Here is a 17,327-nt window from a genome sequence, read left to right as displayed (position 1 = left end):
GAATCCGAAACAAACAACACAAATGTGTGTTCTAAGAGAAAGCTACATTTCCTCCAACTTTATATCCATGCCTTGCTAGAGACCAGGAGCAGATGGAGCTCTGTGTGTAACATTTGTATAAGATTGCTTAATTTAAAAGCAGAAATAATGTAGGTGATTTTTTGTTTAGAAGTCTTGTGTCCATTTAGTTGCAGTAAAAATAATGTTACATTTATATCAACCATTACATAGGGCAATTAATTGTAGGATAACCAAAGGCCCTTTTACACGGGCCAGTTCTCAGGGCTGAGAATTTGTAGGAGCGCTCATTCCGGATGACTACCCTGTGTGAAGGTGCCGCCAATCCCCCAATGAATAAGCAATCGCTTGCTCATCAGAATCTTTTCCCACAAACCTATATATCAATCTACTCTGCTCTTTCTGCTCTATAAGGCAACCTTAGGTTATACCATGTTCAAAGTTAAAGTTGTAAACTTTTTTACTATTTTATGTGGAACAGCTCACTGCTAAATCTGAGTGGTTGAGTTACAATTTTTTCACTTTAAACCTGATTTAGCCCGCTCCTTGTGATGTTGTCATTGCTATTGGAATACACTTCAACATAAAGCATTATACCTTCCAGAAATTGATCTAGAGCATGGTTGGTGTAGCAAACGATCAGTATGGGCCTGTGTCCTTGCTTCCAAATATGTCCATTATTCAGAAGAGCATGAACAATTTTCATTCCAACATATGTCTTTCCTGTAGGCAAAGGCAGAAGAATATTGCTTAAAGGAAATGTTTAAGCACAAAGTGACCTATTGCTTAAATAACATTTTTAACATTTTTAAATAATTTTTGATGATGTTATTTTTTTATTGTTCATGTCACTATCTATTTTTAAACAAAAACCATTAAATCCTGCAGTTTTCTCACTGGCTATTAAGCCTAATAATAGGCTGCACTTCTAGGTCTGTACAGATCACTTTACTGCAGTTACCTGCTTATCTGTCATTCTAATCCTGCCTGTAATGAATCACCTCTGTGTATAATGACTTTTGCACAGGTCACAGAGCATGCCTACAAAACTCTCCAATAGAAGTCAATGAGGTCTCCTCCAGACCATTGTGTCTATGGCTCATGGGGCTGCTGTAAAGCAATTTTCTTAATGCTTTCTAAATGCTGTTGAGAACAACTCATGGAAGATGCCTGCCCCATAATCATGTTCAAGAAATAAAATGAAAAAAATCTACAATCAGAAAATAAAAAGAGATCAGAAAAAAGGATAAGTGTTGTTATCTGGTTTTAACTGGCAGATAACATTTTGGCGACACATTTCTTTAAAGTTGTATAGGTCTGAGGGCTAAAAACTGTCAGATTGTTTTATGTCTATGTCATGAATGATTGACTACTCAATCATTCATGGGCTATGCCAAGGATAGGCTATTAATGTTAGTCCTAGGAAAACCCCTTTAAATTTGAATGAGTTTCCAGTGGTCCAACTATGATAGGAGAAATACAATGGGCACAATGTATTATTGCTTCTAAGCCAGTTTTCCTGTGTAGAAAAGTTGAAATTTTTTGTGCAACACCCATTTTGCACAAGTGTTTGCAGTTGTTCCCTACCTTTAAAAAAAAAGGGTGTGTGACATGGGCAGGAGGGTGTTGGGCCTATGCAACCCAACCCATTTATCATTACTTTTGCCAGAAAATTGGCATAAATGACACCAGAAATCTACATCTACTACTTACATAGATTTCTGTTTCTGATACCTGCAACAAAATTATTAAGAGCTGCTTAACAATGTCCTGCTCTGTGGTGTACTATTATGGCACAAAGTACAGGTAGTTAAAGGGGTTATGCCATGACTGATGTAAAAATGAAAATCAGACATATAGTATATGACAATCTTTTTCTAACAAAACTATAACAAGCCTTCTATCTCACATGGATCCAGAGCTTCCCCCATTTATTGCTCCAATTAGATTTTCTTCAGGTTGGCAGCTCAGGAGGTGTGTCCATTCTGCTGCAGCTCTCTCCCTATAACTCACAAACTGATCAAACTGAGCATGTGCGACCACATCAGTAGCATTTTTGCAACAGAAAGTAAATTAGTAAAATAACTTGTTTCATGCTGAATTATATTAAAATAACATTTAATGGTGGCACAACCACTTTAATGCTCTGTGATGTAATAATACATCATGGAGATGGCACTGGCTCAGGAGCAGGAGCTGTCAGTTTAACATCTCAGATGCCGTGCTTTATTGTAGAAGGTCCCCAGGCTTTACATATCCAGGCCACTATTATATCCTGCCAATCAGAATTGCTATACACTGTAATACAAAAGTATTACACTGTAGTCTACAAGCAATCTAAAGATTGCAGGTCCACTAAGAAGACTTAAGACTAAATAAAGTTGAATAAATAAAACACTTTTTTTTTAATTATTCAAAATTAAGAAAAAAACCTTTCTCGTACACATATATATTAACTATAATTTGTATAACCACATCGCACATGTGCAACAACCGATTAACTTATGCTACATTTTAATTTTTAAATGTATTAAAACAAAAACCATATACATTTTCTATCTCTATAATCATACTGACCCTCATAGTAAATGTCATTTTTACCATGCAGTGAAGACCAAAAAAATCTAAACCCTAAAAGCAATGACTGTATTGGATGTTATCTCTTTTTGTGGCCCTAGCCGCTATATTAAAATGTATTTTTGTTTCAGGAGATTTTAAAAATATTATTAAAAAAGAAATTACCTGTGCCTGGAGGACCTTGTATAATGGATAGCTCACTTGTTAGACTTTTCTCGGAATGCTTCGAATTGAGAACTGTCAAATTCAAGCTCTTCTTTCGAGGGCCATGTGTTAAGATCAAGCACATTAAACTTGAGAGGCTTGGTTTTATTTTTATTAATCTCATAGCAGGTTGCCTTATCTGAAACGTCTAAACGTGTATGGTGTTCAAGCACTTGTAAAGTAAATGAAGACTGAAGATTGTTGAATAAATAAGCAGGAGGAGACATAGTCGTCTCACAATGCACAATGTAATTCTGTAATGGAAAATCATATTCTTTCATTTCTTTGAGACCCTCTAGGGTATGCTGATAGGCTTCAAAATATGCAGTTGTTTCAGCCATCACAAACAGACGATTATCATCTGCATACAATGCCAGCTGTTCACGACTTTCTTCATGGAACATTAAAGTTATAATTCCTTTCTTGATATTACTAATTTCTCTTTCTGCCACAGTAGCAAATAACATATTATTGAAGTTGTCATTCGAAAGACAGACAAGGGAACCATAGAGCAGGCGTTGTGAATTTTCCCAAATAATATATTTCAGATGTTTGGTTGAAAATTTGACATTATAAACAATCCCTGATTGGACACAAACAGAATCCAAAACTGATACGTCAAAATATAAACGGATATCATCAATATAATTACTGTTCTGCCCTCTTAAGTATTGAGAAATACCATCTCTTAGTGGGCGAATGAAGTCTTCTCTTAATAAAGAAAAGTGAGTGTTGAGGTAGGATGTAACATCAGGATAAGTTCCGTCTATGATATTTGGGGGCAAATGAGGACTGGTTTTTAAATAAATATCATCATGTGTTGGAAACACTGAGACGTTACGGAAGTCATCACTGAGAACAAGACCCTTTTTTCCAACTACATAGATATAATTATCAGATTTGAGCGTTCCATCTTGCTTTTTGTCTTGTAAGTTCTGTAGAAAAAGCTTTAGCGTTGCTATGTTTTGTTTTGTTTTCTCTGAAAAAATTGTGCCATTTGCTTCCATCTGTTCCATAACACTTTCAAGAACAGTTTTGACTATGGTTACATCTGCAAAGGAACTAGATGGAAAAATACTTAGAATCTCAGTCAGCACAGTAAGGGAGTGATCCACAATTAAGCATATTTCTTCACTCTGCTGACTAGTGCTGCACTGCAAAATGTAGGATGAGAGGATTTGCTTCAGGAAAAGGGAATTAAGGACATGGCTTAAGATATGTATTAAATTTTGGCGACTTGACATGCACTCAGTGGCTTTGCTTAATAGTTCAAGAAGTTTCTTCACCAACTCAGGATCCATGGTTGCTTCATTTACAAGTTGCTCAAAACCACTATTGGGTGCAGCAAGTGCCATTATGATCTCAGAAGGTTCAAGCCTTTCCATTTTTCTGAGTTCCAGAATGTCAAGCTCTCTTGTTTTCTGTCTCTTGATTAGGTTTTTCTTCCCTTCGTCATAGTTTACGATACCAAGGCTTTTAAGAATTGAATACTTTTTACCTTTGTTTTCATAATTTCCTGTAGGTTAAAGATGACAAGATAAAATGTCTGTTTGGTTTACTCCAACAATGAATGTTAGCATAGTTCATGTAAAATTTGTAAAGGTTTTGCTGCAGTAATAATAATAATGTATTCTGTTATTTTTGCCTTTGAAGAGTAACCCTTTCACATCCATAGACTGCCAGGGATGCTAACATTAATCCCTTCACTAACTTAAACTACCAGGGATGCTACTTAAACTAGTCATTTCCCTAGATCAGAAGAGGGGATTTATGGATAAAATATATGTGCTAAATATATGACTTACACACAGAGCATCAATATGGCAGTGTGTGTAAAGCCTAGGGGAGTTTGGCCGAGCACTTTTGAACTATATTGATTTCAGAGGCTTCAGTTAGTTACTAGGGCCCACATAGACAGTAAGATGTTATTAAACAGTTCATTATCATCCTGTGCTGTAATATTATGGTACACAGAGTACCAAGCCATACTTTTGCAGCATAGGGATGACATTTGTTCAACACTCTCTGCTCACACCATCAGTAGTGGATATAAACTAATTGGCACCCCTGTTCACATGGATTGCCATGGTGGTCAGGAGCCTAACCAAGGCCCCAAAGTCTGCCATGTGTGTGAGCCTGTTAGGCCCTGTCTAAAGAAGGGCCTACAAGGCTGCCTGTAAGTGTTACAGAAGTATTTCAGTATTTTATAGAATCAGTCAAAAGACTGAAAGTTGAAGTCTCCAAACAGAATGAAAAAAAAAAAAAGTAGAAGCAAAAGTTAAAGATATTATAAAGAAACATTGTTTAAAGTACTAAGAAAAAAATAAAATGTTTTGACTGATGAAACAAAAGACGTACAAAAACTAATTTGTCTCGTTGTAAAAAATGAACATGTTATTCATCACACAAGGCAAACAATGTAAAAAAAAAACACTTCAAATAACAAGGCCTGAATGGTTGTTTTTATCACCCTAAAAAAGAAATTAAAGTTAGTAATCCCTATGTGCCCCTATGCGCCTTTATAAGCTAAACTGATGAAAAATAAAAAAGTTACGCTCTGGAAAACTGATGACACAAAAACTAATTATTTTTATTGTGCTATGGCATACTATTGTGCGTTAGTATCAGCCAAAACGTAATGACTTGCAGAATACAGTTAAAGGGTTGTCCAGTAGGGAATACATTTTAGGAAATTGCTTAGGGTGGGTTAAAAAATAAAGAGGTGATATTCACCATACTGCTCCCAACTGCTCCCATTCTAATGCTTATGCCTCATTCACACAGTCAGTGAGCCAAAACCAGGTGCGGAGCTAAACACAGAACAGGTGCAGATCTTTCCCTTATACCTTATGTCTGTGGAGGTTCCAATCCTGTTTTTGGGTCACAATCACTGATGGAAATCACTGACCAATACACTGACATGTGAATGAGGCTTTACATGGTTCCCACTGGTCTCTGCTTTGTGTTTCTAACTTGACACACAGGAAATGCAGAGAGATGCATACTCACCCAATCACCGATTGAGAGGTATCACTACTGTGCTGGCCATCAGGATGTAGTTTTTTTTTCATTTATTTTTTTTATCCCTACTTTCACTGAGCCATAACTTTTTTCTGACAACACACACATATGAGGCTGATTTCCTGAGCCTGTTTTTTGCCGAGGAGTTTTATTTTTCAATGACACCACTTTTCAATACATATATGTTATCATTTATTGAGGGAGGGAATGAAAAAATAGAAATTCTCCAATTTCTTTTGGTTTTTTATTTTTCTTGTTTCATTTAGTGACACTTGCCATGCAATATAAATTTAAACAGGTTAAGTTTATTCTGATAGTTAATATGATTATGGTGATACCTAATTTAGGCTACTTTCACACTTGCGTTCGGAGCGGAACTGTCTGGTATCTGCACAGACGGATCCGCACCTATAATGCAAACGCTTAGATCCGTTCAGAACGGATCCGTTTGCATTACCATGAAAAAAAAACAAAAAAAAAACAGATCCGTTTGAAAATTGAGCCATATAGTGTCAAATTCAAACGGATCCGTCCCCATTGACTTCCATTGTAAGTCTGGACGAATCCGTTTGCCTCCGCACGGCCAGGCGGACACCCAAATGCTGCAAGCAGCGTTCAGGTGTCCGACTGCTGAGCGGAGCCCAAACGCTGCCAGACTGATGCATTCTGAGCGGATCCGCATCCACTCAGAATGCATTAGGGCTGTACGGATCCGTTCGGGGCCGCTTGTGAGAGCCTTTAAACGAAACTCACAAGCGGAGCCCTGAACACAAATGTGAAAGTAGCCTTATATCATTTATAAGTGTATCATCCTACAGAATAAAGCAGGGGTTAAACAATAAGGATTGGAGTAAACTTCAATCCCTGCAGTTGCAGCCCGAGTATCAGTTGAGCTTCTATTGCTGACCTTGTGGGTACAGTAGCAGTACCTGTGTGATTACTATGACATACTGTATATATCCATCCCTCACTTATGATGGCTATGTACATTATGGATCATAAATGGGTTTATCAGTATTGCATTTTATAATCTAACAAGATCTAATTGTCCTATTATATATTCCCTTACAAATTCTCACCTACCATTTTGAAAGACATATTATCAACAGCCAAACAACAGTAACTGGTGTCAAGTAGAGTTGAGTGAACCTGAACTGTTCGGGTTCGTACCGAACTTTAGGTTTTTTGGCACCTGGATCCGAACCCGAACATTTAAGTAAAAGTTCGGGTTCGGTGTTCAGCGCTTTCTTAGCGCTTTTTGAAAGGCTGCACAGCAGCCAATCAACAAGCGCCATACTACTTGCCCCAAAAGGCCATCACAGCCATGCCTACTATTGGCATGGCTGTGATTGAACAACTGCAGCATATGACCCAGCCTCTATTTAAGCTGGAGTCACGTAGCGCCGCCCGTCACTCTTCTCGGATTAGTGTAGGGAGAGGCTGCAGCTGCTGTGAGGGAGAGATTAGGGAGAAATCTTATGAAGAACTGCTTTTTTACTCAGCGATCTACAGCAAATGTGTTTTGTGGGTGCAGCCTTTTGCTTTCTGTGGTGAAAAAAACCCACCTGTTTCATATAGTGCACATCTAGGATTAGATGTGCATAAGTGAGTGTCACATTTAAGCCAGAAATACAGCTTTTTGCTTACTGGAGTGAAAAAACCTCTGATATACTGCATATCTGGGATTAGACGTGCATAAGTGACTGTGAAATTTAGGCCCCAAATACGGCTTTCTCATACTGGGGCATACTGGGGTGAAAAAAAATCATCTGTTTCATATAGTGCACATCTAGGATTAGATATGCATAAGTAAGTGTCACATTTAGGGCAGAAATACAGCTTTTTGCTTACTGTGGCGAAAAGAAACCACCTGTTTCATATAGTGCACATCTAGGATTAGACGTGCATAAGTGAGTGCCACATTTAGGCCAGAAATACGGCTTTGTGCTTACTGGGGTGAAAAAACCCTCTGATATACTGCACATCTGGGATTAGACATGCATAAGTGACTGTGAAATTTAGGCCACAAATATGTATTTCTCATACTGGGGTGAAAAACCCCCATCTGTTTCATATAGTGCACATCTAGGATTAGACATGCATAAGTAAGTGTCACATTTAGGGCAGAAATACAGCTTTTTGCTTACTGTGGCGAAAAGAAACCACCTGTTTCATATAGTGCACATCTGGGATTAGACACGCATAAGTGACTGTGAAATTTCGGCCACAAATAAGGCTTTCTCATACTGGGGCATACTGTGGTAAAAAAAAAACATCTGCTTCATATAATGCACATCTGGGATTAGACGTGCGAAAGTGAGTGTCACATTTAGGCCAGAAATACGGCTTTTTGGTTACTGGGGTGAAATAAACCTCTGATATACTGCACATCTGGGATTAGGCATGCATAAGTGAGTGTCACATTTAGGCCAGAAATACAGCTTTTTGGTTACTGGGGTGAAAAACCCCTCTAATATACTGCACATCTAGGATTAGACGTGCATAAGTGAGTGTCACATTTAGGCTAGAAATACAGCTTTTTGATTACTGGGGTGAAAAAACCCTCTGATATACTGCACATCAGGGATTAGACATGAATAAGTGAGTGTCACATTTAGGCCAGAAATAAGTCTTTTTGGTTACTGGGGTGAAAAAACCCTCTAATATACTGCACATCTGGGATTAGACATGCATAAGTGAGTGTCACATTTAGGCCAGAAATACAGCTTTGTTCTTGCTGGGGTGAAAAAAACCTGTAATATACTGCAAATCTGGGATTAGACATGCATAAGTGATTGTCACATTTAGGCCAGAAATACGGCTTTGTGCTTACTGGAGTGAAAAATCCCTCTAATATACTGAACATCTGGGATTAGACATGCATAAGTGAGTGTCATATTTAGGCCAGAAATACGGCTTTGTGGTTACTGGGGTGAAAAAAAACTGTGATATACTGCACGTCTGGGATTAGACGTGCATAAGTGAGTGTTACATTTAGGCCAGAAATGCAGCTTTTTGCTTACTGTGGTGAAAAAAAAACATCTGTTTCATATACTGCACATATGGGATTAGACATGCATAAGTGAGTGTCACATTAAGGCCAGAAATAAGGCTTTTTGGTTACTGGGGTGAAAAAACCCTCTGATATACTGCAAATCTGGGATTAGACGTGCATAAGTGAGTGTCACATTTAGGCCAGAAATATGGCTTTGTGCTTACTGGGGTGAAAAAAACCTCTAATATACTGCACATCTGGGATGAGACGTGCATAAGTGACTGTCACATTAAGGCCAGAAATAAGGCTTTTTGGTTACTGGGGTGAAAAAACCCTCTGATATACTGCAAATCTGGGATTAGACGTGCATAAGTGAGTGTCACATTTAGGCCAGAAATACGGCTTTGTGCTTACTGGGGTGAAAAAACCCTCTAATATACTGCACATCTGGAATTAGACATGCATAAGTGAGTGTCACATTTAGGCCAGAAATACGGCTTTGTGCTTACTGGGGTGAAAAAATCCTCTAATATACTGCACATCTGGGATTAGACGTGCATAAGTGACTGTCACATTTAGGCCAGAAATACGGCTTTGTGCTTACTGGGGTGAAAAAACCCTCTGATATATTGCACTTCTGGGATTAGACATGCATAAATTACTGTGAAATTTAGGCCACAAATACTGCTGTCATATAGAGTAAAAAAATAAAATAATTGAGTGCAATACCCTACATCAGGGTTTTTATTGGCGGTTAATTATTTTTAACAGACTTAACCACTTTTTACTTTGCTTTGTGAACGCTAACTATGAGGCAAACATCTAATAAGGGACGTGGTCGTGGTGGTGGTGTTGGTGGAGCCTCTGGTGCAGGGAGAGGACGTGGCCATTCTGCCACAGCTACACGTCCTACTGAACCTACTACCTCAGGTCCCAACACCAAAAAGGAGGAAAAGGCAAAGCACGACTAACAATATATATAAACTTTATTATGGTTCCCAAAAAGGGGAAAATCCGATAAAATACAATGACATACAATACAATGGTGGATGAAAGACACACACAGTGGAAAAGGATCACAAAATGGACAACATGAAAAAACTATTAAGATGAACAATATGGTAAATAAAAATTACATGAATAAATACCAAAATAGTGATCCAAAAAGCCCCTATTTTGGTATTTATTCATGGAATTTTTATTTACCATATTGTTCATCTTAGGCTACTTTAACACTAGCGTTCGGGCGGATCCGTTCTGAACGGATCCGCTCATAATAATGCAGACGAAGGCTCCGTTCAGAACGGATCCGTCTGCATTATTTTAGCATATAAAAGCTAAGTGTGAAAATAGCCTCGTACGGATCCGTCCAGACTTTCAATGTAAAGTCAATGGGGGACGGATCCGCCTGAAGATTGAGCCACAGGGTGACATCTTCAAACGGATCCGTCCCCATTGACTTACATTGTAAGTCTGGACGGATCCGCACGGATCCGCACGCCTCCGCACGGCCAGGCGGACACCCGAACGCTGCAAGCAGCGTTCAGCTGTCCGCCTGTCCGTGCGGAGGCGAGCGGAGGCTGAACGCCGCCAGACTGATGCAGTCTGAGCGGATCCGCTCCATTCAGACTGCATCAGGGCTGGACGGCTGCGTTCGGGTCCGCTCGTGAGCTCCTTCAAACGGAGCTTACGAGCGGACCAGCGAACGCTAGTGTGAAAGGAGCCTTATTGTCCATATACATTGTATCTTATGCACTTTGCACTTTAAATTTATGTACTATATCTGTCTCCAATATTTTGTTCATGGTTTGGCGAGGTCATTGTTATACGTTTTCCACTTGGGTATTTATTAATCATCTAGTATCTCTTTTGCCTCCTTCATTAATTGTTTTTTCATGTTGTCTATTTTGTGATCCTTTTCCACCCTGTGTGTCTTTCATCCACCATTGTATTGTATTGTTCGTCATTGTATTTGATTGGATTTTCCCCTTTTTGGGAACCATAGTAAAGTTTATATATATTGTTAGTCGTGCTTTGCCTTTTCCTCCTTTTTGGTATTGATACTTGGTGTACAGGCCTAGTACGCATACTCACTTTGTGAGTTATCTACGATTGGTGTTTACCTCAGGTCCCAGTAGCCGCCAGAATCTACAGCGATATTTGATCGGGCTTAATGCCGTTCTAAGGATGGTAAGGCCTGAACAAGTACAGGCGCTAGTCAATTGGGTGTCCGACAGTGGATCCAGCATGTTCACATTTTCTCCCACTCAGTCTTCTGCAGAAAGCGCACAGGTGGCGCCTGAAATCCATGCCCATCAGTCTGTCACATCACCCCATATCGGAGAACCTGTCTGAGCCTCAAGTCATGCAGCAGTCTCTTATGCTGTTTGAAGACTCTGCTGGCAGGGTTTCCCAAGGGCATCCACCTAGCCCTTCCCCAGGGGTGGAAGACATAGAATGCACTGACGCATAACCACTTATGTTTCCTGATGAGGACATGGGAATACCACTTCAGCACGTCTCTGATGATGATAAAACACAGGTGCCAACTGCTGCATCTTTCTACAGTGTGCAGACCGAAAAGGAGGTCAGGGAGGAAGACTGGGTGGAAGACGATGCAGGGGACAATAAGGTCCTAGACCCCACATGGAATGAAGGTTGTGCCACTGACTTTCAGAGTTCGGAGGAAGAGGCAGTGGTGAGACCTAGCCAACAGCGTAGCAAAAGCGAGAGCAGGGTGCAAAAGCAGAGCAGCCGTTGCCAAAACAGTTCGCCTGCTACTGGCCACCGTCACCAGGGACCGAGCACACCAAAGGCAGCTTCAAGGAGTTCCCTGGCATGGCACTTCTTCACACAATGTGCTGACGACAAGACCCGAGTGGTTTGCACGCTGTGCCATCAGAGCCTGAAGCGAGGCATTAACGTTCTGAACCTTAACACAACCTGCATGACCAGGCATCTACATGCGAGATATGGGCTGCAGTGGAGTAAGCACCTTCTAAACCAAGAAAGGGCTCAGGCCCCTCTTGCTCCCTCTTCTGCTGCTGCCTCGGCCTCTTCCTCCACCTCTGGAGGAACATTGACGCCCAGCAAACAGGAGGATGTGCCACCAACAACACCACCTCTGTCACCAAGCATCTTAACCATGTCACACGGAAACGTTCAGCTCTCCATCTCACAAACCTTTGATAGAAAGCGTAAATTCCCACCTAGCCACCCTCTATCCCTGGCCCTGAATGCCAGCATTTCTAAACTACTGGCCTTTGAAATGCTGTCATTCAGTCTGGTGGAGATGGACAGCTTTAAACAGCTCATGTCGCTTGCTGTCCCACAGTACGACATTCCCAGCCGCCACTACTTCTCCAGGAGAGCCGTGCCCTCCCTGCACAACAAAGTAGCTGATAAAATCAAGTGTGCACTGCGCAACGCCATCTGTGGCAAGGTCCACCTAACCACAGATACGTGGACCAGTAAGCACGGCCAGGGACGCTATATCTCCCTAACTGCACAGTGGGTAAATGTAGTGGCGGCTAGGCCCCAGGCGGAGAGCTGTTTGGCGCATGTTCTTCCGCCGAGAAGGATCGCAGGGCATCATTCTTTGCCTCCTGTTGCCTCCTCTTCCTACTCGGCTTCCTCCTCTTCTTCTGCCAGCTCCTCATCTGACAGACCTTCCCCACCAACTTCAGCACAGCCAGGGATAAACATCAGCAGGCCGTTCTGAAACTGATGTGTTTGGGGGACAGGCCCCACACCGCGCAGGAGTTGTGGCGGGGGATAGAACAACAGACTGACGAGTGGTTGCTGCCAGTGAGCCTCAAGCCCGGCCTGGTGGTGTGCGATAATGGGCGAAATCTCTTTGCAGCTCTGGGACTAGCCAGTTTGACGCACATCCCTTGCCTGGCACATGTGCTGAATTTGGTGGTGCAGAAATTCAATCACAACTACCCCGACGTGTCAGAGCTGCTGCATAAAGTGCGGGTCGTCTGTGCGCGCTTCCGGCGTTCTCATCCTGCCGCCGCTCGGCTGTCTGCTCTACAGCGTAACTTCGGCCTTCCCGCTCACCGCCTCATATGCGACGTGCCCACCAGGTGGAACTCCACCTTGCACATGCTGGAGAGACTGTGCGAGTAGCAGCAGGCCATAGTGGAGTTTCAGCTGCAGCATGCACAGGTGAGTCGCACTGTGGAACAGCACCACTTCCCCACCAATGACTGGGCCTCCATGTGAGACCTGTTGCGCTGTTTCGAGTACTTCACCAACATGGCCAGTGGCAATGACGCCATTATCAGCGTTACAATACCACTTCTATGTCTCCTTGAGAAAACACTTAGGGCGATGATGGAAGAGGATGTGGCCCAGGATGAGGAGGAGGAAGAGGGGTCATCTCTAACACTTTTAGGCCAGTCTTTTAGAAGTGGCTCAGAAAAAGGATTTTCGCAACAGCAGAGGCCAGGTACAAATTTGGCCAGCCAGGGCCCACTACTGGAGGACGAGGAAGAGGATGAGGAGGATGAGGAGGAGGATAGGCATGAAGCATGTTCACAGCAGGGTGGCATCCAACGCAGCTCGGGCCCATCACTGGTGCGTGGCTTGGGGTATACGGAGGACGCAGACGATACGCCTCCTAGAGGACAGCTTGTCCTTACCTCTGGGCAGCCTGGCACACATGAGCGACTACATGCTGCACTCCCTGCGCAACGACAGCAGAGTTGCTGACATTTTAACCTGTGCTGACTACTGGGTGGCCACCCTGCTGGATCCACGTTACAAAGACAATGTGCCGTCCTTAATTCTCTCACTGGAGCGTGATCGGAAGATGCGCAACTACAGGGGCACGCTGGTAGACGCGCTTCTGAGAGCATTCCCGACTGACGCCGGGGGACAAGTGGAAGCACAAGGCGAAGGCAGGGGAGGAGGAAGAGGTCGCCAAAGCAGCTGTATCAGCACCAGCACCTCAGAAGGCAGGGTTAGCATGGCCGACATGTGGAAAAACTTTGTCACCTCGCCGCAACAACCGGCCCCAACTGCTGATATGGAGCGTGTTAGCAGGAGGCAGCATTTGAACAACATGGTGGAACAGTACCTGTGCGCACGCCTACATGTACTGACTGATGGTTCTGCCCCATTCATTTTCTGGGTCTCCAAATTGTCCACATGGCCAGAGCTTGCCCTGTATGCCTTGGAGGTGCTGGCCTGCCCTGCAGCCAGTGTATTCTCCTGCCGTGTATTTTGCACGGCAGGAGGCGTCATTACAGACAGACGCAGCCGCCTGTCCACAGCCAACGTGGACAAGCTTATGTTCATTAAAATGAACCAGGCTTGGAACCCTAAGGACTTGTCTGTACCTTGTGTAGAATAGACAGTTCTAACAGCCTCAACCATCCATCCTTGTACTGAAGTGCACTTATTCCTTTTTTTTTTTTTATATGTCCCAATATTTTGGGGGATACCCCTATGTAAAAATGCAAATTAACACACATCTGTGTTGGCTAACTATTCCTCCTTCGTCGCCGCTTCCGCCTAGACCGCCACGTGAGCCTACACGGCCACATCCACCCATCCACCGCCTCCTCAACCTCTTTCTCCTACATCATTCCAAATTTGTATTTTTTTAAGGTCTTTTATGTTTTTTTAATTCATTTCCCTATCCACATTTGTTTGCAGAGCATTTGTCATGCTCTTAAGCACATTTTGCTCCCTTTTGCAGCCCTCTAGCTCTTTCCATGACATTTTTAAAGCCATTTTAGTGCTCAAAAGTTTGGGTCCCCAATGGGGTTCAGTTTTTTTTTTTCCAAGTTTGGCCGAACCTGCTGAACCCGAACATCCAGGTGTCCGCTCAACTCTAGTGCCAAGAAAATACTAGTATCAAAGTACCTCTGCTGTTGAATCCAGTTTGTGATGAAAATCTTGTTCCTTTATTTTGTCTTGTAAATTCATACCTTGGTTTTTCAGTCTGTTCAGACTCTTCAGTATCTTGATTCTCTGGAAAATGGTGAAGTTTTACAGGTTTACAAGTGATACATACAGTGATGCTTGAAACTTTGTGAACCTTTCATAATTTTCTATATTTATGGATACATAGGACCAAAACCTACTTCAGATTGGCACACCTAAATGTAGATAAAGATAACCAAATCAAATAAATGAGACAAACATATTAAACTTCATTGAGGTTCAAATTTATTCACTGAGAAAAATGACCCAATATCACATGTCTGTGAGTGGAAAAAATAAGTAAATCTTTAGGATTAGAAAAAAAATTAAAGGCAAAATTACAGATGCAATAGAATTTAGAGTCAACAAGATAATGCATTAACTAAATGTGATAACTCACAAAGTGTGTAAAAAGGGGAAACACTGCATTCTAGCATAAAAAGCCTAAGCCCAAGTGCAACTGGGCCAGGACAGCTTGCCATCATTGATGGAACAATGAATTCTGAATTATACCAGCAAATTCTAAAGGAAAATGTCCAGACATCCATCTGTGAGCTGAATCTCAAGAAAATGTTGGTCATGCAGCAAGACAATGAACTGAAGCACAAGTCGTTCCACCAAAGAATGGTTAAAGAAGATGATGGGTACCTTGATGGAACCCGTGTGATGTCATTAAAAATAAATCGGGATCTATCTGGTGTCCTGTTGTCCTTCAGACAGTATCCTCTGGAATGGTTTCTTGTTTATAATTAATCCATCTAACACAGAACATAACTGTCCAATATAAATCAAATTCTGGGGCAACACAGTATACACGATTAGGCGGATTTACGAATACTGTGTAAAAGTAAAACACTTTAAACTTAGAGATTGTTCCAAATTGTGCCAAATTATGGAGAAGTTATCCTTATGGGAGATTTCAATCTTCCAGATATAAACTGGAAAACCAAAATAGCAAGTTCTACCAGGAGTACAGATATTCTAAATTCCCTACTGGGGTTATCCCTACAACAAATGGTTGAGGAGCCAACCCGGAGGGAGGCCATTTTGGATTTGATATTCACAAATGGGGATTCGGTATATGATGTCATTGTAGGCGAAACCTTGGGATCTAGTGATCACCAGTCAGTGTGGTTTAATATAAGAACTGTGAAAGAGTCCCACCACACAAAAACAAAAGTTTTAGATTTTAGAAAAACAGACTTTTCAAAAATGAAATTAGTCATAAATGAGTCCTTATCAGACTGGAACGGATTACATGGAGTCCAGGAGAAATGGGACTACTTAAAAGGTGCATTATTGAAGGCAACAGAAAATTGCATTAGACTTGTCAGTAAAAGCAAAAAAAGGAAGAGACCACTGTGGTACTCAGCAGAAGTGGCCCAAATCATTAAAAATAAAAAGCTAGCATTTTGTAATTATAAAAAAAAACAGAGCAATGAAGATAAGAAAATCTACAAGATTAGGCAGAAAGAGGCCAAGCAAGTTATAAGAACTTCTAAAGCTCAGGCAGAAGAAAAACTAGCTCAGTCTATGAAAAAAGGGGATAAGACATTCTTCAGATATATAAATGAAAAAAGGAAATTAAAACAAGGAATAACTAAATTAAAAATAAAGGACGGAAGGTATGTAGAAGAGAATAAAGGGCTAGCCGACTGCCTTAATGAATACTTCTGTTCAGTTTTTACAAAAGAAAAAGAAGGAGAAGGACCTCCACTAGAAAGGATGACTATTAAATCGTTTGATGCATGTGTTTTTACAGAGGAAGATGTTCTAAGTTTGCTGTCTAAAGTGAAGACAAATAAGTCACAGGGGCCTGATGAGATACACCCAAAATTATTAAAAGAGCTTAGTGGTGAGCTGGCAAAACCGTTAACAGATTTATTTAACCAATCATTAGTAACAGGAGTCGTCCCGGAAGATTGGAAATTGGCAAATGTCGTGCCCATTCACAAGAAAGGTAGTAAGGAGGAATCGAGCAACTATAGACCAGTGAGTCTGACATCAATAGTAGGCAAATTAATGGAAACCCTATTAAAGGATAGGATTGTGGAACATCTAAAATCCCATGGATTGCAAGATGAAAAACAGCATGGGTTTACTTCAGGGAGATCATGTCAAACAAATCTTATAGATTTTTTTTGACTGGGTGACTAAAATAATAGACGGTGGAGGTGCAGTAGACATCGCATATCTAGATTTTAGTAAGGCTTTTGACACTGTCCCACATAGAAGACTTATCAATAAACTGCAGTCATTGAGCATGGACTCCCATATTGTTGAGTGGATTAGGCAGTGGCTGAGTGACAGACAACAGAGGGTTGTAGTCAATGGAGAACATTCAAAACAAGGTCATGTTACCAGTGGGATTCCACAGGGATCTGTACTGGGACCAATTTTGTTTAATATCTTCATAAGTGATATTGCAAAAGGCCTCGATGGTAAGGTTTGTCTTTTTGCTGATGACACAAAGATATGTAACAGGGTTGATGTTCCTGGAGGGAAACGCCAAATGGAAAAGGATTTAGGAAAACTAGAAGAATGGTCAGAACGCTGGCAACTGAAATTTAATGTGGAT

The 17,327-nt window shown here is 41.4% G+C and overlaps 1 protein-coding gene across 1 annotated transcript in view; it reads right to left on the bottom strand.

Annotated features, from left to right (window-relative positions):
- LOC122938038 (NFX1-type zinc finger-containing protein 1-like) overlaps nucleotides 1–17,327 on the bottom strand; it is a 231,841-nt gene that overhangs the window by 114,403 nt on the left and 100,111 nt on the right. Inside the window, 4 exon segments of the mRNA XM_044293307.1 lie at nucleotides 616–741; nucleotides 2,761–2,812; nucleotides 2,814–4,315; nucleotides 14,690–14,797. Of these exon segments, the coding sequence (XP_044149242.1) occupies nucleotides 616–741; nucleotides 2,761–2,812; nucleotides 2,814–4,315; nucleotides 14,690–14,797 (1,788 nt within the window).

Source organism: Bufo gargarizans, chromosome 5, assembly GCF_014858855.1.
Source record: "Bufo gargarizans isolate SCDJY-AF-19 chromosome 5, ASM1485885v1, whole genome shotgun sequence".
Taxonomy (NCBI): domain Eukaryota; kingdom Metazoa; phylum Chordata; class Amphibia; order Anura; family Bufonidae; genus Bufo; species Bufo gargarizans.
The sequence above is the reverse complement of the archived record's forward strand: the minus strand, read 5'-3'. Positions and strand labels throughout refer to the sequence as shown.